General features: G+C 45.7%; 1 protein-coding gene, 1 long non-coding RNA gene and 3 other non-coding genes across 7 annotated transcripts; 1 reads left to right on the top strand and 4 right to left on the bottom strand.

Annotated features, from left to right (window-relative positions):
• Window positions 1–85: 85 nt before the first annotated feature.
• On the bottom strand, window positions 86–20,465 carry arid4a (AT rich interactive domain 4A (RBP1-like)). Of its 3 annotated transcripts, none has more exons than XM_024270815.2 (25): window positions 19,802–20,465; window positions 18,845–18,895; window positions 17,597–17,707; window positions 15,343–15,408; window positions 15,163–15,253; window positions 14,840–14,919; window positions 14,659–14,756; window positions 13,445–13,577; window positions 13,275–13,354; window positions 13,120–13,196; window positions 11,459–11,625; window positions 11,305–11,377; window positions 11,132–11,226; window positions 10,956–11,053; window positions 8,588–8,816; window positions 8,299–8,510; window positions 7,939–8,100; window positions 7,089–7,164; window positions 4,851–5,061; window positions 4,716–4,778; window positions 3,147–4,637; window positions 2,970–3,074; window positions 2,638–2,793; window positions 875–1,021; window positions 86–794 (listed from the first exon to the last, which is right to left on the bottom strand). In XM_024270815.2, exons 1-25 carry the CDS (start codon window positions 19,937–19,939, stop codon window positions 691–693), a joined length of 4,314 nt encoding a protein of 1,437 aa, XP_024126583.1. In that variant the 5' UTR covers window positions 19,940–20,465; the 3' UTR covers window positions 86–690. The 3 variants fall into 3 exon arrangements, with proteins under 3 accessions (XP_024126583.1, XP_024126577.1, XP_024126590.1); XM_024270809.2 differs by having other exon boundaries at window positions 7,083–7,164; window positions 19,802–20,464; XM_024270822.2 differs by lacking the exon at window positions 19,802–20,465 and adding an exon at window positions 19,008–19,141 and having other exon boundaries at window positions 7,083–7,164.
• Window positions 11,621–13,098, top strand: LOC112145595. Its single transcript, XR_002919102.2, has 3 exons — window positions 11,621–11,932; window positions 12,011–12,073; window positions 12,596–13,098. It is a non-coding gene; the product is annotated as an uncharacterized LOC112145595 (long non-coding RNA).
• Window positions 13,679–13,763, bottom strand: LOC112150522. Its single transcript, XR_002919973.1, has one exon. It is a non-coding gene; the product is annotated as a small nucleolar RNA SNORD53/SNORD92 (small nucleolar RNA).
• LOC112150537 lies at window positions 15,039–15,123 on the bottom strand. The gene has a single exon (XR_002919980.1). It is a non-coding gene; the product is annotated as a small nucleolar RNA SNORD53/SNORD92 (small nucleolar RNA).
• On the bottom strand, window positions 17,040–17,124 carry LOC112150541. The gene has a single exon (XR_002919982.1). It is a non-coding gene; the product is annotated as a small nucleolar RNA SNORD53/SNORD92 (small nucleolar RNA).
• Window positions 20,466–22,031: the final 1,566 nt, after the last annotated feature.

The raw sequence follows: 22,031 nt of genomic DNA, 5'->3' as shown, positions 1-22,031 counted from the left end.
AAACAAACCGAGGAGTTCATAGGACTACAGTACAAACAGTCTTCTCTTAGAAAATATTAGAAATCATTCTGTGCCGGTGTGAAAAATGTAGACGTGTGGTCTCTGCTCAGAGCTTTATTTACAGAACAAACTGAGGAGCTGAACGTCTGGGAGGCAGGAACAGAACAGAATCCGGCGAGGAGGCGGAGCTTTAAGTGCATGAAGATCCGGGAGGATCCTCTCAACAGCTGACCTGCTGTTTGGATCAGAAACGAATCTCGATTCAAAGATGGAGTCTGACAGTAAATTAAACTACATTTCTGTTGACTAATTATTAAATCCTTTAAGTCAAAAGTTTATGAGAAATTCTACCAAAATAAAAGCTTTTTGTAAAACATTTTTAAATAAAGGTTGAAAGAAAAACAAACTATGGGCTTCTTTCTGTTCTTAACCTCCAGCGTTCAACGACTGCAACAAAATCTGTCAGATGACTCTGAAACCAGCAGGAAGTGGGCGGAGCTCTGCTGCAGCTCCTCCTCTGACAGGAATTGAGTCCACAGGTAAGGCGGCAGCTCCTCCGTGTGGGCGTGGCCAGGATCCCATGTGCTCCTGCGTCAGTCCAAAGCACCGTGGGATGCTGGCGGCTGACAGTGGGCGGAGTCTGTGGCAGGAGGAGGCGGGGCTGCTGGTGGGGCGTGTGTAGGCGTGTCATCACCTGCACTCGACAGCGACAGCGTTCTGAGCAGGCGAGGCCGAGGACGGACTCATGCCGGTGTCGGAGGAGCCCGACGAGGTCGACACCGTCGTGTTTGAAACTGCAGGACGACACCACAGGTTAGGATGGTTCTGGTGACCCGCAATACCTCCACAACTATACCCAGCATGCAGTGCTCACCTTCGCGCTCCTTCTTCTTCAGTCTCTTCCTGCGCCGGTCGATAGACGCCACCTCGGACTTGAGGCTCATGTAGTACTTCCTGATCTCCTGCAGCTTGTCCTGAAGGAAGGAGATCCTCTCGGCGCTCGTCATGCTGTCCAGGTCGTCTGAGACAAAAGGGGCGGGGTTAAAGTGACAATCAAAACCCTGTGATCTATAACAGTGGTGTCAAACTCAACCGCACAGGGGGCCAAAATCCAAAACACACCTTGGACACCAATTTAAGCCTAAATTAGCCAAAACAGTTAGCTTGTAAATATTAGCTAAACTTCAAAACAGCTTAAAAAAATCTTAGTAAATGCCAAAATAGTCCAAAAGGTTATCAGAATGCCTATTTTTCAAACTTTAAAACTGTAACTTTTAACATAATTTTAAATAATAAAAATGCAGGAATATTCTTCAAGAATCAACTTAAACCTTAAATAACTTTCAATATTTTACTCTCCATAAGAATATATTTTGTCAAAATGATACAAGTTAGAAATAAGAAATAATTAACATTAACAATAAAATAAAATTATCTGGAGGGCCGGATCCGGCCCCTGGGCCTTGACCTTGGCTCATGTGAGCTCACACATTTAATAGACCACTTCCAATGAAAAATCGATGTTAACACGGATATTTTGGGCTTTCGGTTTGACATTTTGCACCGATCCTCTTCCATGCGATAGTGTCAGGTAGCAACAGTTCTTGAACGCGTGTTAAATTCCCGATGTAAACACAGTGTAGGAGTGAAAAACTAATGAGGAAAATTAGTAACAATCTTTTTTTTTTTTTTTTTTTAAATCCAGAAAAGGTTTTAAATGAGCAGAAAACAATTTCTAGTAAAACAAAAGTCCCGAATACCCTCACTCCCCATAACCCAGGGGTGGTAAACTTTTTGGGTCAAAATGGTTCTGAATGTGTCAGAAGGGCCGGACTGTGAGCAGATATGTGGTGTTTCCATTGTGGTCTATAAAATTGAATCTCATGAGCATCCATGCTCGCTAGTTTTTGCAGAGACTTCTGGAAATTTTTACTTTAAATGATTAAACCTTTATTTTGAGATTAGATCTCTTTTTCTGGAATTTCCAGGGTTACACTGGATTTTTAATTTGTAGATTTGAACACACAACCACCTTATAGATGAACTGGGTTCATAAAATCGATTTAAACTCAACAGATCAATAATTAATTTATAATATAAATTGATTCAGCACATAAAGCTAAAGTCTGCTAGCTTAATGCTAACGTTTAATGAGATTTCCCACAGGACGGCTAATGCTAATGCTTGGTTGACCTACACATACATTGCTGATACATTTGAGAGAAATGGTCATATTGTGTATCTGGAATGAATTTTAGATCTTTAAGTCCATCTCATGAAAAATGGGAGCAAAAACAAAAGTGTTGTGTTTATATTTTTGTTGAGTGTATGTAACACTGTATGATATCAACAATCTCATTATTTCATTTTACAGTATGTGAACTGGATCAGATTAATATAAATATATTCAAATCATATAGTAGATTATTAATGTATTTCTAAACAACGTGTATAAACGTGTAAACTCAAACCTGAACCGAATTGAAGGATCGAAAGAATCAAAATCAGAATCGAACTGATTCAGTTTCTGGTGAAATGAATCAAATTATAACTGATACCCAGCCCCATTCTATAGTGCAGTGAGTGAATGTGGACGTTCAACAGCATCTGCTTCCACAGCGGCGGCGGCGTGCTCACCGAGCTGGAGCGTCCACTTGTAGGAGCGCTGAGGCGACGGGAAGCTCTGCTTGTCTTTTCCGTGAGCGGTCGGAGACGACAGGGCGGGACAGCGGGACTTGTGAGTCTTAGACAGAGACGAGACCCGAGACTGATCCTCGCTGTCGCTGCTGTGACCTGAAGAAGAAGCAGCAGGTTAACGTTGACCAATCAGATCACAGATGAGCCAGAGGAACAAACTCTACTATAACTATCAGCGTAAAACGTCGTCTTTGATCGAGCAGCATCTCCGTCAGGTAAATGTACCGAGGCGGTCAGAACTGGATCTTTCCAGCGCCAGCGGTTTGCCTCACCTGCTCCGTTCTTCTCGCTCTTGCCGGGGGTGTTTGGCCGTTTCTGGCTGCGTTTATGTTTCTTGGCGCTCGGGCTGGAGTTGCACTCGTTTCCTCTCTTCTGGCCTGAAAGGTCAAAGGTCACATGTTACTCGCAGCTCAATGCCGCCGGTCGGCCCACGGCGTCTCGACCTTCACCTCTGTCCTTGCTGTCCTGCAGAGAGACGAGCGACGTGGACGACGGCGAGGTGCTGCCGGCGAACCCGGGACTGGAATCTTCCTCTTGCTCCGCCCTCGTGGATGCTGGCTCCGCCTTCGCGTTTGCCGGCGGCAGCTCCTCTGGGCAGGGGATGGGGGCGGCGTTTAGGACAAACTGTCTGACTTGAGGCTGAGGGGGTGGCGGGCTGAGGTGGGCGGGGCTTGAGGAGTGAACAGACAGACGAGGAGGGGGTGGAGCTTGCTGCTCTCTCATGATGGGGAGAAGGTTTTCTGAGGAGGCGGGCTTTTCCCTCTCATCCGGGTCGTCCAGGTCGACCTCGTGGCAGACCAGCGCCTCCGGGCCAATCTGTGGCTCCTGCTCTTCGTGGGGGGCGGGGCCTGCCGTCTCTGTTACGATGGGGGCCGTCCCGGAACGGCTCTCCAGTCCTTTCTCATCGGCTACAGACAGACGCTCCTCTGGGTTCTCCTGCGTCTCGCCTCCCTTGGCGACAGCCTCGCTCCTCCTCTCTGGGCGTAGAGGCGAGCTGAGGGTCTTGGGGGAGGAGCCTGGGGTGGTCTTGGCCGTGGGCGTCACCGGGGCGTCGTCTGACCTGCCGTCGCAGCACAGCTTCTTCTCTGCAGATCTTTGCTCTGCGGCTTTCCGTTTTTGCGCCGAGCTGCTCTGTTCCTGAGGCTCCTCCTCCTCCTGCGGCCCCGCCTCCTCCTCAGAGGCGGAGTCTGTGTCTGAGTTGGGCACAGGTGACTTGACGGGGAGGTGCTGAGAGGGGAGGCAGTGGAGGACCACCATGGGCTCCTCCTGTCTCTTCAGGACGCTGCGAGGGGGAGAAGGCAGCAGCAAGGTCTGAGGGGGGCTGCTGGGAAAGATGGGGGCGGGGCTTAGAGAACAAAGCTGGATGGTGGGAGGAGTTTCAGAGGCCTGCTCCCGTTGGTTGGGCTTGCGACCTCTGACACGAGGGGAAGAAGTGGGGGCTGCTCGGCTGTCCTCTTCAGCTGCAGGTATCAAAGACACCGGTGGTGGCGGCGGCGGCGAATTTGGGGGCGGCGCTCTGCTGGGGGATGTCACAGGGGTGGCTTCCTTGTTCTTATTGGGGAGGGGCATCATTTTCACAGCAGGTAATGTTCTGCTCTCCTTGTCTGATTGGCTGGACATCATCGAAGTTTCACCTGCAGGCTCCTCCCCCTCCTCTGCCTCCCCTCTCTCTGATTGGTTCAGACTGTCCTCAGACTCCTCCTTAATTGGAGTTATGGCAGCTGCAGGCAAAGGAGCTGACGTTGCCGTGACAACCTCGTTCTTCGCAGGTGTTTCAATGTCGGGCACCTCCCTTTTCTCCTCCTCCTCTTCTTCCTCCTCCTCTTCTTCAGGCTCCTCCTCTGGTTGGTCGCATTCGCTTTCCGCTCTTCCTCGCCATGGCGAGGACTTGGGAGGCTTTTCTTCTGATTCGCTGTCGTTCGAGGAGCTTCCAGAATCTTCTGTGGATTAGAAGAGAGGAGCATCAGATCCATTCAGGATCGAAAACGGGAACAACCACCGGGGGGCGCCGTTCTCACCGACGGAGGCTCTGTCCGAGTCGTACATGCCCGACGTCCTCCTGGTTCTCCTGAGGGGTGTGTCTGTACGGAGGGACGCACGTTTACGTCTCTGATCATCACAGCAGGTTTGAGTCAGAGCGCTCTGTGTCTTACCGTCTCCGTTAGCGATGCCGGGCACGCCGTCTCCTGCGCTCCTGCCGTTGGACTGGCCGTCACCAGCTGACACTTTGGCCATACCGCGTCCTGCAGAGCCGGTGGGCGTGGTCCTATTCGAGGGTCGGCCGCGCTTGGCGCCCGTCGGCTTCAGCGGCGCGGCGACCGGCAGTTTCTCGTCGTCCCTCTCTGCCTCGTCCTTCTCTTTGTTCTGTCGGGAGACGGTTTTCAAAATCAAATTCAGGAAAACGTGGACACAAAACCCAGAAACGATCAGACGGTTTCAGGGGCCGACCGAGAAATCTGCCCTCCGAACGGCGAAGCCTTGAGAGAAAACTGAAAGGCAGGACTGTGTGTCGATCGAGATCTTTACGATCATGTTTATGCTGAAAACGAATCGGTTTCATGTTGAGAGGTAGAATGAAGTTCAGACTTTAGTCATAATTAACTACGATCCTCCAAACAACCTCATGAATGATGAGTTATACTAAACCAAAATGTTTCATCTGGTTATTTTCAACCAGCCAGCGACATCAGGGAGGAGTTTACAGTTCACACGTTTAGACACATTTGTTTAGAAATACAATAATTTACTTTATGTTTTGAATATATTTATATTAATCTAATACAGTTCGCATACTGTAACATTTAGATTCAGATCATTAACAATGTAAACACGGTTCCGTTTCAGTTTGGCCACTAGGTGGAGCTCACGCTATAGCAGTACACTTTGTTCAGGAAGAATAAGAAAAAAAAAACTGTTTTAGACCACAAATGGTTACTTTAAAAATATTTTCTTAAAATAGTTTGTAAAATTCATGCCTGTGAGTTTATAAAGATGTTCATTTAGTCGGTAATGTACGTTTAGGTTGACCGAGCGTTAGCATTAGCTGTCCTATAGGAAATCCCAGTATACCTTAGCATCAAGCTAGCAAACTTTAGCATTATGAGTTATATTGATCTCTACTTTTATGGATCAATTATTAGTCTATTAAAACTAGATCGATTCAAATCGATAAATTGATTTTATCATCCCAGCCCTTAGCGGAGTCGAGACAGGAGCAAAGAACCAAGAATATTTCCAACTTTGAATCCGAATTAACACCAATGACGCTGCTGTTCATCAACTATCAGAGGATTCCCTGGCAGTTAAATAAAGTGACAGTATATGAGAACTGGACTAAGTCACCCCCTTCCCTCCTTTGGATCCCAAACAGGAAGTACCTGCTGGATGCAACAAGGCAAAATCCATTCTATTGGTCAGAATTACTATACTTGCCCTGAAACTTTTTTAAAATGTTCTTGATAATCTTAAAATAATCTGAATATAATTTGAAACTCAATAAAAGTAGGAGGAGCCTGTTGACCTCCACGTCCAACAATCAAAATATTTGACAGTTTTTGTGTAGCTCACTTTCAAGTAATAGGGGGTGTGGCCTTCCAACAAGCTCACTCCTGATTGGTAGTTGCCATAGAAACTCAGGCTGATTCGGACTAACCACTGATACTGACGACGTCTGGCTCCAACATGTATCACAAAAAGATGCCAACTAAACTGAATATTTGATTGGAGTTCGAAGTGTATGGATGATGTCACACTCACTCAGTCCAGTTCTCTTGTACAGTCGATGGTTGGACTTTAAATCAATGTTTTTACTTTTAATGACAATGAAAATCAGCCACATTAATCCACCCTCTAATAATCTGTACCCGGCCTGGCAGAAGCTCATCTACTTGAACTAAAGGTTGCTCTCAAAGGTTCTTAAACTTCTTGCTGGATTTGCTGAAAAAAGTTGACGTGCTGCAACATGAACCGACTTTTCCAGAAGTTTCATTCAGCGAGTTTGACCAAAAGTCTCAGTTTCTCCTCAAAGAACCCGATTCTCTTCTTTGGTCTTTTCTACTGCGTTCATTTTCAGTCCACGTGGTAACAGAAATGCCTCATCTGCAGGTTTATCTAGAATCATTCAAAGGTCAGAGGTCAGCCTTGGAAATGATAGATGAGACTCACAAAAATAATCTCACAGGTTTGGGAAAACACGGACCAGCCGTCAGCGCTCATGTTTTCTGTTTAGACCAGAGGTTTTGTAAGAAGAACTTTGAGAGGCTTCGACTTCTGTCTGAACTGCAGCTGCGTTTTTCTTGAAGATCAAGTTCAGGTCCGGCTGGAGGCCTGATCGCTGATGTTCACATGTGAGATTATGATCGGAGTTTTCATCTAATCCGTCTCACCTTCACCTTCTTCCGTTGCCTCCTCTTCGTTCCTTTCTCCGTCGGCCAGATGATGCGGTCGGCCTTCACCCACTCGTCATACCTGAAAGAACACACCTGTCAGTCGCTGCACACTCTGAGGTCAGAACTTTCCTCTGTGCTGACTTTAAGTGTGTGATTGTTTAGTAATCATTCACACTATAGTGATTCTCCTGTCAATCACACTTTCAGTGATTTTATCTTGGTATCCAAATGTTCAGCTGGATCAGGACATTTCTGCTTGTATTTTTGGTATTTATAAACTTTATAGCTTCTGAAATATTGAGCAAAATATGCCCCATAGGAAATGAATGAAAAGTCTTCAAATTTCAGCAATTTAAGTAGATTAGCAACAAGCCTTTAAATATATTCATGGAATGTTTTCATCTTTTTGAGTAATTTTCAAAAATATTGGAGTTTAGCTCATATTTTAGCAACATGCTAACGTTTTTGGCTAATTTATTATTTACTGGGGTTTTTTAGGCTATTTTTTTAGCTTCTATTTTAGCAACACACAAAATATTTTTGCAAAATTGTCAAATATTAGAGATTTTTAAGCAATTTTACTCAAAATTATTTTCTGAAATTTAGGTGAACTTCAGCGCTCTTTCAAATTTCTTCAACAAAATTTCAAATCTTTTAGCAAATTTAACATTTTACAAATATCTTTTGCATTTTCAGCAAATCCCTTCAACAATTAAAGTAAATTCTGTCACCATTCTCTTCAAAAAGCTTCAGCATCTTCAGCAAATACTTAAAGCAAAGAGCATTCACACCAGCATATCGCAGGTAATGCAGCTTGTCTAATCTTCTTGTGGCGGTGGAGCTGCCGGCTCACCTGACGTTCCAGCCGTAGTAGTGCACCAGGTAGAACTGCTCTCCGCTGTCCGTGTCCGTCTTCTTGATGTGAGCCTCGTAGATCTTCTGCGTCTTTCCTCGGCCGTACTTCACCCGGACTTTTGTTCCTGCCAGCGAGTCTCCATCCTCCTCATCGCCGCTCCTGCAGAGCAAACATCACCTGTCATGACCTGGACTGGCGGCGCCGTCAGGAGCGCCTGACGACCTTTAACATCCTTATTGTCAGCGTACGCACGGAGATGTCATTTCACAGTTTGAATCAGTGGCTGTGCCTCTTCCCTTCAGCAGGAGGCGCTACGCCGCACTAAAGCACATCAGCTGATCAAAGGTCGTGTCTCACCTGTCTTCTCTCCGGGCTTCTTCCTCAGCCTCCTCGTCTTCATCCTCCTCCTCCTCGTCCTCGTCCTCTGAGCCCCTCTCCGAGTCATCCGCTCTCCTGTTGCTGCGCCTCCTCGCCTCCCTCTGGTGCTCCTCGCCGCTCTCAGCCGCTCTGGCGGCGAGCTCCAGCCTGGAGGGCGGTTTCCCGCGGTTCCCTGCTCCCCTCCTCCTCCCCTGAGGTCAGAATCACTCGCGTTAGCACCACACCTGTGATGAAGGCCTCTCCTCCTCCTCCGTGAAGGCATCCTTACCCTCAGCGACGGCCTCTCCCGGATCTCCCGCTCGCTCTCGCTGTCAGACTCCTCCCTCTTGTCATTGACAGGCTCCTCCTCCTCGGTCAGCGGGGGCACTGAGGGCTCCTTCAGCTCCGCCCGGGCTTTCTTGTGATTGGCCAGAGCTGGAGGAGGCGGGTCGTTGTGATGGATGGTCCTGAAGGTGATGGAGGCGGAGCGGCAGTACTCCTCGAAACCAAACAGATACCTGGCAGCACAGAGGTCAAAGGTCAGAGCTTCTGTGACGTGACCTTCATCTTCAGAAAGGCCTCTCATTGGTCAGATCATTTTAAACCATTCTGTCCTGATTGGTTTAAAAATCTTTTCGTCTTTCTGCACCTTTGAGTGAAGATTTGACCTAGTAACCGATGAAAATACATTTGGGGACGAGTGAACACCTCCCCGAAACAGGAGGACATCACAGCCAGAGAAACTGTAATGTCATGTGATGTAATACATCTCTGATCAAGTTAACAAGTTTTTTCAAAATCCATGAACTAAACCAAGACACGAAGGAAGTTTTTGAATGATTATGGGATGGCCACAGGATAGATTTCTTGGTGGCCATTTTGAAGGAAGTGTAAAATTTGGTGATTTGTACCTTTTTCCTACAATATGGGAAAAGAAAACATTTTTTAGAGCAATATTCATGACGTTTCACACACACACCACCAGCATAAGTCTACAACCACAACCAAAGTTTGGATGACCTTTGACCTCAAGAAGGTCATCTTGAATTTTCGACTAAAAAAAATCCTCTTTAATACCAGCTACGAATTTAAACTCCTCCTAGGGATTATGGTCCATCGCCTCAGAACTCCCCGAACTTCCTTTAGAAGAAATGTTGGCTTTATTTCCAACATGAGCTCACAAAAGTGGCGTTCCTTTACCAAAATATTGTGAAAATTAAAAAAATGAATCATTGGCTCCAGCTGAACAAAACGATACAATACAAACATATTAGGAATGTGGGCGTGGTTAACAAAAAACATCTGTTACCAAGGAAATCCAAAAATTTACTTATGCAGATTCTTTAAAAAATGACGGACAAGTTCATTCATCGCCCCAAAAATTAAAATGGTTGCTATGGAGACAAAACCAAAAGAAAAGTTGCCATTTTGGAAAAGGTGGATCTTGTTGAAGGATTCGTCTGATCGGGCTGGCAGAGGCAGTGGGGGAGAGGAATGTGGGTGTGGCCATTCAACGACAGGAAGTACCGCTGGTTCCAACAACTCAAACTTCTATTGAGAAACAGACCGCTATTTCTCATTATATTTGTCAGAATAACCGTTCTTGCTCTGATGATTCTTTCTTAGCATGTTTTTTCTAATCCTAATCTATTTTTTAAAGAAATTACTTCTTTATCACAAGTTATAAACTGACCAATCAGAGAACAGTACGGTGGACTTAGAGGACGTTTGTAAGCTTTGGAACGATTTCACAGCTTTATAATAGAAATGAGGTCCCAAAAACCCAAAATGTGCTGCATTTGTTGTTGCAAACACGAGTCCCAAACTTCACATTGTGGTAAATTATATGAATCAGTGCGGTAAGGAGCATCCACAGCCTCAAACTGCACTCAGCAGAAACAAAACATACAATGACATGAATTGAACAATCCTCTAAAAAATATGAAAAATTGCAGAATCACTTCATGTCCTGTAGCAAATTGATGGTGTTTAGAGCAGATATAGGGAAGACAAATAAAAAAACCACAATATTTGTATCTGTGATTCATTGTTCAACCCAAAAAACAAAGGTGACCATAAAAAACTGTAAATATTAATAACCTGCTAAATTTGAGGTCTATTGAGCTGTTTAGTGTATTTTTGTGTTCAGAATTGGAAGCTCGATCTTTTGTAGTCACTACATTTTGTCTCTGGATGTTAGAAAATTGTGGCTGGCGGTTCCTACTAACATCCAAAACTAGAAACATCAGAAACATCTTTCTAATCATTTGCTCTTAAAGCAAAACGTCAACAAACTTCAGCAGATTAGAACAAACGTTAAGGTTATTAGACTAAAACAATCGCAGATTAGCATCATGCTAACAAGTTATATCACCTCCATTCTCCTCAAAGAGCCTCAGACCTTCATGATGAACAATCACCGTTTTCCATAAGATGAGCTTCACATTTTTAAACTTCTACAGAAACAGAAACCAGCAGAGAAGCTGAACTTTGAGTCCACCTCACAGGATTCTGTTCTTTAGAAAGCTGTAAAAGTTTAACCGAAAAAAGGAGCATCCAAACTTCTTCTAGATCAGAATCTGTCTCATTCAGAATACAGTTTACACTCTGGATCACATCAGCTCAGACTCGAACACAGAAGAATCAAAGCCTCTTACTTCTTGTAGGCCGTCTTGACATTGTAGGAAGCGGCAGAGTTCAGAACCGGGATCCCCAGATCCATGTAGATCTGCTTCCAGATGGTGCCGGACTCAATCTGGAAAACACAGAAGGTCTCAGCTCCTTCACAGCGTTCATCTCTGCCATCAGAGCGAGCTGAGGAGGATCTGCTCACCTTGTGGCAGCCGCCCTGCTGATACACCAGCCTGAAGAGCTTGAACAGGTTCAGGTCTTTGTATCCCAGCACGGGCGGCTTGTTGATGGGAGTTCCTGAGAAGCACAAATATCGTCCTGAAGGTTACAGCGGATCTTTAAACTTAAAGTTTCCGTTGACTTGAGTTCCCTCACCTCTGTCCTCCATGAACTTGTAGAGCTGCTGCAGGAAGTTGTCCCTCTCCTCGGGGTCGGCCTCATCCTCCGGCTGCACACAGAACAACGGAGATCTTCACATCTAAGCAAAGAGCCGCTGCGCTCTGAGAGCAGCAGAGCCGCCGCCGCTCACCTCATCCCTGATGCGTTTCTTCTTCTCCTCCTCCTCCTCGTCCTCTTCCTCCTCGCTCTGCTTCTCATCATCTTCGCTGGAGGACGTGTCCAGGATCTGACTCATATCCATCTTCCACACGTCGGGAATCTCTCCGTTCTTCAGAAACATCTGGGCCTCTTTGAGACCTGTGTGGGGGCGGAGCAAGAGAAGGATGAGGAGGATGTAACCCAGGTTAACCTTGGTAGAAGCCGTTGCTTTATTTTTTTCCCTGCCTTGCTTCTGAGTATTATTTTTCTTCCTGTGTGTCCGGTTACCTCTGCTTCCCGCGTCGGTGACGTAATTAGATCATGTGGCGCAATCGGCCACTCACGGGCCTCCATTCACGTGACATCGCATCACCACGTGACTTGGAGCAGCGAATCACGTACGTTTATAAAGGGCCGGGGAAACGGTATTGCAGGAAGCGGTGGAGAAGCTGATAGCGAAATACAGGTCTGTCTGCAGCAGCTGCTTACTCCGTATTTCATCCAATTTCCGTTGTTGTTTATCTCGGTGCGTGTTATGTTGTAGGAACCTTCTATGCGGCCAAGCAACAGAACGCGGTTGTTAAGCATGTGATTGTGGTGGAACTAGGTGAGTCAACCTTTTATGCTAGTGCAGTCTAGCCACATCACTCATTAACAGGAAGATAGCTTCCCTTCTTTTACAACCTTTCTGCCTGTTTCGGCCACATTTTAACATTAAATTGCACTGAGAGTTAACGCCAAATACCATTCATGTATTGGTTATGCCTGCTTTTATTTAATTGCGTGCTTTAATGAATGTATTTATTTATTGTATACCAAAATGAATGAATTTAATTGTTTATTTATTGTATACTGAATGACTGAGTTAACAGTTGCAGCACTGGAGCAGTCTGAGGCACTTAAGCTGCTTCAGCAGATGACTTGAATAAGTAATTTACAGTTGCTTGTCTGAATGTGATGTTATTGCTGTTTCATTCTTTATGATAGAGCTCTATGAATAGCTGTCATTGATTTTTCTAATATGGCTAAAAAGTGATTATGGTGCAATTAGCACTGGCTATTTATCTGAGATCTCAGGGATTTATTTTGGAAACACGTGTTTATTTGAACTCTGGTCCTGATTATCCAGGCCAGACCCTGATGGCGAGCTAGACCCCAGGAAACTGGACCAGCAGATGCAGAAACCTCGGAGAACCACAGCCTTCCACCGGGCCGGTAGGGGGTTCCTTGTAGCCCATTAAAAACCACCTCAGTTGCGCCCACTGAGGTGGTAACACACACAATCTTCAACGGACTCTGTGCTCCATTGAACTCTGGGCTGAAGTCTTTGATTCTGAGGCTGCTGAAGTCCCCATAAAATGAACTTTTCTGGACTCGAACAATTCAGCATGAAATGTTTTGTTGTTTTCCTTTTTGTATATATGTATATTTAAATGGCCATTCACTTTATTATTGTCATTCACTGTATATATTTATACATAAATTACGCTTCAAACAATTTCAGTCTCCAGCTGCTCCCTCCTTGAGACGAATTCTAGACTTCTGAAAACTAGCCTCTTAAATCTTAACCTTAAATCTTAATTGTCTTAGCAACACAATTGCTACAAGGAGCTTAAAGGATTCAGACCGAAGGAAGAAGAAAGGAGGCCCCACCTCTCCTGTTTAGGAACTGAGCCCTGGAGATGCTGATGGCGGTCACCACGTGGACGTGTCTTCTCGCCACGATGCAGCTACAAGGTTACGGAAACGGCAGAGTGAGGAAAGCGTCCGTCACCATGGAAACGGCGACCAAAAGAAGTGAAACTTACAACTTCCCATCGTCGAAAGACCTGACCAGACACTGATCCTTCTTCACCTGCAGCTCCTCGTTGCAGCTGGTGGACACCACCTGAGGGAGGACCAACACGGATAAAGCACACATGCACGTGCACATGCACAGCAGTTCCTCAGTCACTTATGAGAATGGGGGGGGTCTCACTAGAGCCAGGAACCAGCTGGCGGAGTCCTCCACGTTCTCAATGCTGCAGATCTGACCGAGCAGCTCCTCGCCGGGCCTCTTCCTGTCCTCCTCCTCCTCCTCACTGGATGTGGTGTCGTTCTCCTCATCCAGTCTGGAAATCACAAAGAAATAAAGAAAACTCTAACAGCCGTGGATCAATCCCATGTGCCAACAAGAAAAATTGAAGCTGTCGTTGCGGCGAGCAGCAGAGGATTGGTCAGACAGCCAAGAGAAGATGTGACATCATGTGATATCATCAGCTCCATGAGCGAAACCGTTCTCAGCATCATCACTCCTCTTCCTCTGCTTGTTCCTGACTGATGAAGATCATCCCGCGGCGGAGATTAACGAGGTGAGCGAAATTTGTTCTCCGCTTTTGACCCCTCCCCCTGAGGGGAAGTGGTGAGCTGCGGACACAGCCGCACTCAGGAACCATTGGTGGTTTCTGTCTGTTAAACGCAGATTCATTTTATTTTGAAGTCAAAGTTTTCTGTTTCCTCTTTTCTACCAAAATCAACTTTCCAAATACGTTTGTGTTTTGTTCACTTTGATAGCTTGGAGGGTTTAATTTAGTGGTCTACACACCAGATTCATTTTTGACTCGTGACCGAGCGACTTGACACATGTAAAGAACGAGTTGAATGTGGGGAAGAATCCAGTAGCTTTTCAAAATAAAACTTCCTTTAGAATCAGATTACAAAAAAAAATTGGAAAAATTTCGTTCATGTTATTTTCTCCAACTGTCCTAGAGACCGGGACTGGTCCATGGTGACGCTACAGAACCCGTGTTCCTGTGTCATGTGACCAGGAATTAAATGGCTGCAATTCATCATTTGGAGACACACCGTTGAACTCCGACACGGCGAAGTTCAGAAGTAAACGCAACCTTTCTGACCTACAGAATCTGTTTTTAACCTTCAACAGTATCCGACGACTTTGACAGCAGCTGCTGAACCAGAACATGAAGTTCTGATGGTGGCGAGGCTTTCACATTCACTCAGAGGTTTGTGGTGGGGAGGCTGAGAGAACAGCATCAGCTGTGCCGTTATCACACCGCCACGCCGAGCAGCAGCTGCTTCCTTTCTCACTAACTTTCCGCAGCGTTTCTCATCGAGGCGGTCCGGCAGCAGCTGGATCTCTGCAGGATCTCAGCTACATTCGGGATCCGTGTGGGTTCAGACACTGGCACTCACATGGCCTGGGAGGAGCGCCGCCCGCCGCGGTTTGACTTCTTCCCGATGACCGGCGTGCCGAAGTGCTCCGGGTTTGTGAGCGGCAGCTGGTCCAGCGTCTGCACGAGGAACGAAACATCTCAACATTCTGACCTCCAGCTTCAGGCGGTGTTAGAGGTTCTTCACCCGTCGGGAGACTCACCTCGCTCTCTGCAAAATGCCGCTCCCCCTTCAGACACAGAGAGGTCCGGCGAAGAGTCTTCTCGTCACCGTCGTCAAAAACTGAAACGGTGGATAAAGAAGTCAATTCTTAAGTCACTAACCACAAACCTGTTTGAACATCTCCGTTCAGAACCAGCATTTGATCCTCAGAAGAAGCTCAGATTATCCAGAGCAGAGGATTGGTCAGACAGCCAAGAGAAGATGTGACATCATGTGATATCATCAGCTCAAAGAGCGAAACCGTTCTCAGCATCATCACTCCTCTTCCTCTGCGTTTGCTGGTGGTCGAGGCGGGACACTCACCCACGGTGTAGAGGCTGGCGTCCGTCAGCTTACTGATGACCGCCTCGCTGCACAGACCCTCGTTAGTCTTCACCTCCACGGTGGAGCCCACCTGAAACGCAGACAGGAGACCCAGCAGTGAAGCAGGACCCAAAGTCCGGAGTTCCTGATGGAGATCAGGTTTCAGGAGTCCAAACTTACCCTGAGAGGACCTTTGACCTGGTCATCCTGCACCACCTGAGACGCGCTCTCACCTTTCAGAGTGACCTGTGGACAGGTGGGAGGAGGCGGGGTGTTTAGACATACACCTTTCTAAACCCCACCCTCAGAAAACGATCTGATTCTACACAAACACCAGCTTCTGTAGTGCCGACGGTTCAGTTACTGAATTCAGTTCAGACACGACAAACTCAGTCCTGTCTGAACAGACAAAACTGATCAACAGTCGGGTACGTCTACGGGCACCCCTGGATTATTGTTCTGCAGCTTCTTTCAAACAATCCGACAGTTTAATGAGACAGAAAAACGTCTGAAGATCGAGTTCTTCAGAATTCAGTTCAGCAGATTATGATTCTTTGGTACCAACGTGATCAGTTCTTCCCGGTTTGGATCTACGCTGGAATCTGGTTCCAGACAGATTACCATCAATTCTTCATGATATGAAAGAAAATAAATGATAAACAAAGCTTCCTCACGTAAAGATGATAATAAGCATGTTTGAGATGACCAGGGCGGACGCAGCGCTGCACAGATCACCAGCAGCGCAGTGCTTGCTGGTTAGATTTTTGCTCCAACGCCAGAAATGCGTCAACACGCAAGTATTGTGAGAAAGGGGCGGGATCAAGGCGCCTACCTAAACCAGCGCAAGCAGAAAATAGGTGCTGCGCTGGCTGCAAATGACACCAAATGAAGGAAATCTACATATTTTGTCACTCTTTTTGGAATGTGGCGAATCACTGATGTAAAAATAAAGAATATTTCAAATCATCTGAGGTTATGTGTGTTATTGTTGCCTTTAAAAGCTAAATTTGAATTTCAATTTTATTTATTTCTCTGGGACAGACCCCACTAAACTATCCCAGCGGCCATTTATTATACAGTTTCCCCTGATAGATGTTTAAAATAGTATAAAATACATAATAGCACAGATCGGGATACACAAATTAAAATTAAACCGAATGTTAAGGGCAACTTCCTGTTCTCGTGCCTCGCTGGCGATGCAGGCGAGGCACAAGTCATCTCAAACACAACTAATGTCCTGGCTTTGAATCAGAAGACGCAAAGTGCAAATCCCATCAACAATTCAATCGACACCCAAAGTATTTTACATGGAGAATTTAAAAAAGTAAAATGAATATTTTAAAAAGCCAGCATTTCATTTTAGAAAATAAAAAAAAGGCCAAAAACCAAAACATTTCAGAAAACAAAAACTGGAAAAGGTAGAAACTATGAGACATTGCTGATTGTATGATGTTTATGAGACCTTTATCCAGCAGTTACTAAAACAGAAAGTGTCTGGACCAGAAAATGGTTTCAAACTTACAGCTCCACCTTCTAATCAATCAGGATGAGAACTACAAAAGCCAGATTCCCACAGCTACAATTCCAAGTGTCTATGACTTCTGTGCATCATAAACTAATGTACATTTATTATTCAAGACTTCCTTCAAAATGTTCTGAGAACTTCATCTGCAGTCAAATATTTCACTTCTAAACTAAAACATGACAAGAACCAGATCTCATTCGGCAGCGGGATGCCACAGGGAAGTGTCCCGAGGCCCCTACTCGACTCCCTCCTCCCTGAAGCTTATTTCAGCTGATCCAAGGAATTTCATACCGATGCTGTTTTTTGTGCTTTTTGTTTCTGGTCAGATTGTGCCACTGTCGGAGGCAGAGGATTGGTCAGACAGCCAAGAGAAGATGTAACATCATGTGATATCATCAGCTCAATGAGCGAAACCATTCTCAGCATCATCACTCCTCTTCCTCTGCCGGCTTCAGACTGTATACAAGTGATGGAGAACCACCTCCATCACCAATAGAAGAAAACGTGTTTATTTTTACATAACTTTAAATATAAAGGTGTTTTAGGGCTGTGAGTATGGAAAAAACAATGGATCTGAGAAAACAATTTGAATTTAGCTTTGCTGACATGCATTTAAAGGCCTGTTCTTCCCAATGATATGCAAGATTCCTGTGCTGCTGCTCTTTGTTTTTAATCTCCATTCAAATGTCATGTTTGGGCAAAGAGGAACATCGCGTGAACTTTTAATAACAACGTCTCTTTGTGCAGATGAAGCAAAATGTCACATTTTACGTGTCTCAGTAGCTGTATGTACTTTTATGTGAGTGAATTGACAGGAAGGGATCATCTGGTTTGATTACATAAGCTGTGGTTTGTTTTCCAGGCACAGATTTAGCTCATGGCGCTCACACCTGCCTCCTCAGGTCTTACCTTGACCTTCACCATGCGCTTCACCGTCTTGATTTTGGCTTCGCAGAACGCTCCTCTGTACTTGGCGCTGACATCTGTCCCGACTGTCAGGTAGGCAGGCTCGTCCGCTGCCTGAAACGGACCAAACAGACGAAGATGACGAACAAAAAAAACCTCCACATGATCAGATTTGATTTCATTAAAGTTCAGTAAGTTGGCAGGTGAGAGTGGGCTGCAGCCCGTTCAGCTCCGGGTGTGCACAGCGCCATCTGTGCTGCGACACATCTTCACACATCCGACTCCTGCTGTGGTCAGAAGTAACTAAAGCTTCAAACTCACATAATTTTGTTATTCTTTTTTTAACCATAAATTTTGTTTTGATCCGTCTGAGCTGCTGTTTCTCTGTTCTTTTGAAAGCTTTTAAACTCGACGGCGTCAGCAGATGTTTCCCAGACTAATAGAAGCAGCAAACTTGTATCTGGAGAACTTCTCCAACACTGAGAAGCTCCAGAACCGAGTACTGATGATCATCCAAACATTTACGTTTGTGTGTGAAACGGATGAGACGAGAAGATCCAGACTCTGGAAAGAATCTAAACACAGATTTCGTTTTATCCTTTAGGAGAAAAACTAGAAATAATTCCTCTTGATGAATGAATCTAGAAAATAATAGTTTCTTTTTAAGATTTTAAAAAATTATTTCTATTTTGGGATCCAAATGACTGACTGACCTTTAAATGTCTGGAGGAACTGCTTTACAGGTTGGTTCCGTTTCAGAGACCGAAATGACACCAGAACCGGGTCAGGGCCCGGTGTTACACCGAAAACGGTGACCTGTCAGATTTTGTGACCACAGAAAGCTCTGATTGTGATTTTATATAATGTTGTCATTGACAACTTTGATGCAGTTAAAGGTCAGAAAAGTCGAAATCTGAGTAGTTTTAGACTCTGGTTAAAGCCAAGAAACTTTGTTTACCAGGAATATGTGTAATGTAAATAGCTATTCATTCTATAAGGAGTTCTGTGTGCAATGCTGCTGATAAAAACCTTATTTAATAGATGCAAATCAAAGTTGATTAACGAAAATATTGTCTAAAAATTAATTAAGTATGAAAAATATTCGTTTTAGTTGGTGAGGAGAAGTCTTAGGGCTCCTGTCTGTGGTCACAACATCTGACGGGTCACAGTTTTCTGTGCAACACCGGTTCCACCATGATGGACGGGCTCAGGAGTGGACACGGACGCGGTCTTCCTCAGGAAAACACTCACCTTCATCTCTCCGGGTTTTACTGGGAGTCCAGCTCGAAGGACTTCGGATCTCTGGAAGACAAAAGCAAAGCGGGCGGTGAGGCGCTGGGGCTGCTGGGAGCCGAACGGCGGCGGGGGCTGGGTCGAACCGGAGCCGCGTAGAGCTAACCAACTAGCCACGCACTTGGTTTAGCTGAAGCGTTCTTCTGGGCTGCCCCGCCGCTGCTCCTCCCCTCCCTCCTTCCCTCCCGGATCTGGGCAAAATATGTGACACAAACAGCGCGAACAAACTTCGCCAACAGGGTCCGAATGTGGGCTCCGGGTTCCCCGCCGGTTCCGGGTCCGTGTGGGGGCATAAAAGCCCGCGGAGAGCCGTGCCTTCACTTCCCGCTCCGCTCCCTCAGCCGCCGAGTCACGTCGCCATCACGGCTCGCCATGTCAGTTAGCTCGGCTAACTTTACCGCGTCCCCCCTCCCCTCCGCTGGACGAAAGCCGCGTTCGGACGACATGCGGGCGGACGGGCTTTCTGCGACACGGCGGAACCCCGACGCGAACAAAAGTCCGACCGCGCGGGCTTCGTCCGCCGTCCAACGGCGACATCGAGCGATTTAGCTAACAAGCGTCTCAACTACTAGCTAGTTAGTGATCACTCGGTGATTTAAACTGCCTGCCAGCAGCTGACCCGTCCACACCAGCCGCTTAGTTCCGAATATTTTAGGCGGTTCGGTCCAAGGAGCCGTGATTCGGTGTCATCGGACGGAGCGGGATCTGCGCGAACTTATTTATTTAATAAGCGGCTCTTCCTTCCACAAAGGCACATTTCTTCACTGCCATTCAGTTCCCAGCCAGCCGCCGTACTACAGCGTCCAGCCGGAGCCTCAACTGACACCCGCGCGCCCTCCGTCTTCCCGCTCTCCGACACACTTCACCCGGTCAAAATGCTGTCGTTCGGTAATTAATAGGAATATTCGTTCTTACATTCACTGCCGCGAATTCTTCCCCTCTCGGTTGAGCTGCAAAACGATACACGAACAACAAGCTGTTGAGCCCAGAGCTGGCTTTCCGGACACGTGATTGGCTGCGCTGACAGCGGGAGTGACAACAGAGACATTTCATTGGTGGGTCGTTTCTCTCGTTTCCATTGGACGTTTCCACGCTCCGTCATTATTGGTCCATACGAACACGGCGCCACGAGAGAAAATACTGCAACGCTCTTCCGGCTGTCCAACCACAGGAGGAGTGACAAGTAAAGGGGGGAAAAGGAAGAAACGGGAGAGATTTCTATTGGCTGTCCGCTGTTTGTTCCCGCAGCGCCGCGCTCCTATTGGCTGAGCCGGCTTCCTTCTTTGTACCGACAGGACAGGAAGCCCAGCCCCCGCTACGTGCTAGAAACCTTCGAACCAAACACAAAACCTTCGACACGAACACGTTTTTTCCCCACACTCGTGCTCCGAACTTGAAGGACGTTCCCGTTTGTGTCGCAGGCGCACGCGCGCGGAAGCCGGTAGCTTTTACCGTGATTTCCGTGCCGCGAAACATTCGCTCAATCTAAAGACTCGCTTTGCCGCCATCAACCATCTATTTTACCGAGTCACATGATTAACTCGATGATGGCTGTACGGATTCATCAAAGGCTCGCTCATTATTTCGTATTTTCCCGTCGTGGTTCGTCGGAAGTTGGGTTGACATTTATGGAAGACCCTTTTAACATTTAGGCGCGAGGTCATTGAAGGTATGGCAAGCCAAAGTGACAAAAATTCGTCAGGAATTTCTTCACTTTGGCTTTCTGAATTGCCACCACTTGTCGTTTTACTTTTGATTTTTCACGGGAATTTGTGTGAACTATTAATACAGCAGACCACGTGACCCCTGGTACAGACCTGGTCACTGAACAAACAGCAGTTACTACTGTCAGTGCACCATACCAGCTGCTGTTTATATAATCTGTCAAATGACCAGTTTCTTCTTGAATCTGGGCTTCCTCTAAATCAGTTTTTGGCCTGGATTCAAACTTCGTTCCCCATAAACAGATAGTTTAAGAAACAGGAGAAAGTTCTGAACTTCCATCATCAGATGGCTTCAAAAAATAGCAAGTTTTGTTCAATTAGGTTGTGAGTTTCTAGGAAACTGCCATTGATTTTATAAGAGAACTGAAGTGAATGAGTGTGAAGTCACCCATAAAAATTAGTTTACTTCTGGCTTCAACCAAATGAAGTCGATATATTTTTGCAATATGGACTTCCTCATGTTGGACTGTTGACTGTATATAGACAACTGGACTGAGCGAGTAAGTTGTCACCCATAGAGAAGGACAAACTTCCGGTTCCAACTTAATGAAATAAATTCTGTCACCATATTTTTTGTGATATGGACACCATCATGTTGGAGCCACTGACTGTATATAGAGAACTGGACGGATTGAATGAGCATAGAAAATTACTTCTTTCCGTTTCCAACCATATTAAATCAATTAAAATTATTAAATAAACCAAATTAGTCAGCATATTTTGGCGACTTTGTAATGTTGGAGCCATCGACTGTATTTAGAGAACTGGAGTGAGCTGTCCCCCAATAGAAAATTACCTCGTGGTAAATAAAAAGTCAAAGTCACCATATTTTTGGAATATGGGCGCCATCATGTTAAAGTCATTGACTCTTTAGAGAAAACTGGACTGAGCGAGTAAGCTGTCACCCATAGAAAATTACTTACTTCTGGTCCAACTTAATTAAATGTAGTCATATTTTTGCAATACGGGTGCAGTCATGTTAGACCCCAAGATTGCATGTAGAAAACTGGAGTGAGCCGTCACCCATGGATAATTACCTACTCAATTTAGACGCCATATTTAGGCAATATCATGTTGAAGCCATCGACTGCATATAGAGAACTGGACTGAGCGACTAAGCAGTCATCCATAAAAAATGAGTTACGGTTAAACCAAATGAAGTCAATTTAGCCTCCATATTTTGGTGATATGGACACCCATGATGCTGATGACATCGACTGTATATAGATAAGTGGAGTGAGTGAGCTGTCACCCATAAAAAAAAAAAAGACATTTCAGTTTAACAAAATGAATTCAGTTTAGTCGATACATTTTGTCGATGTGGTCGTCTTTATGTTGGAACCATCAACTGTATAAAGATAACTGGACTGAGCGAGTGAGCGTCACCCATAGAAATTACTTACGGTTGAACCAAATTAGGT

Source organism: Oryzias melastigma, linkage group LG22, assembly GCF_002922805.2.
Source record: "Oryzias melastigma strain HK-1 linkage group LG22, ASM292280v2, whole genome shotgun sequence".
Taxonomy (NCBI): Eukaryota; Metazoa; Chordata; class Actinopteri; order Beloniformes; family Adrianichthyidae; genus Oryzias; species Oryzias melastigma.
This window is presented reverse-complemented; position numbering and strand designations above follow the sequence as displayed.

Bases quoted from the DNA above. Each gene is read 5' to 3' on its own strand.
- arid4a (XM_024270809.2), bottom strand. From the start codon at position 19,939: ATGAAATGTCTCTGTTGTCACTCCCGCTGTCAGCGCAGCCAATCACGT. The intron at 15,409-17,596 runs GTAAGACCTGAG...ACCTGTCCACAG, and splicing joins AGCGCATGGTGAAGGTCAAG to GTCACTCTGAAAGGTGAGAG. The intron at 15,254-15,342 runs GTAAGTTTGGAC...TCTGCGTTTCAG, and splicing joins AGGTCAAAGGTCCTCTCAGG to GTGGGCTCCACCGTGGAGGT.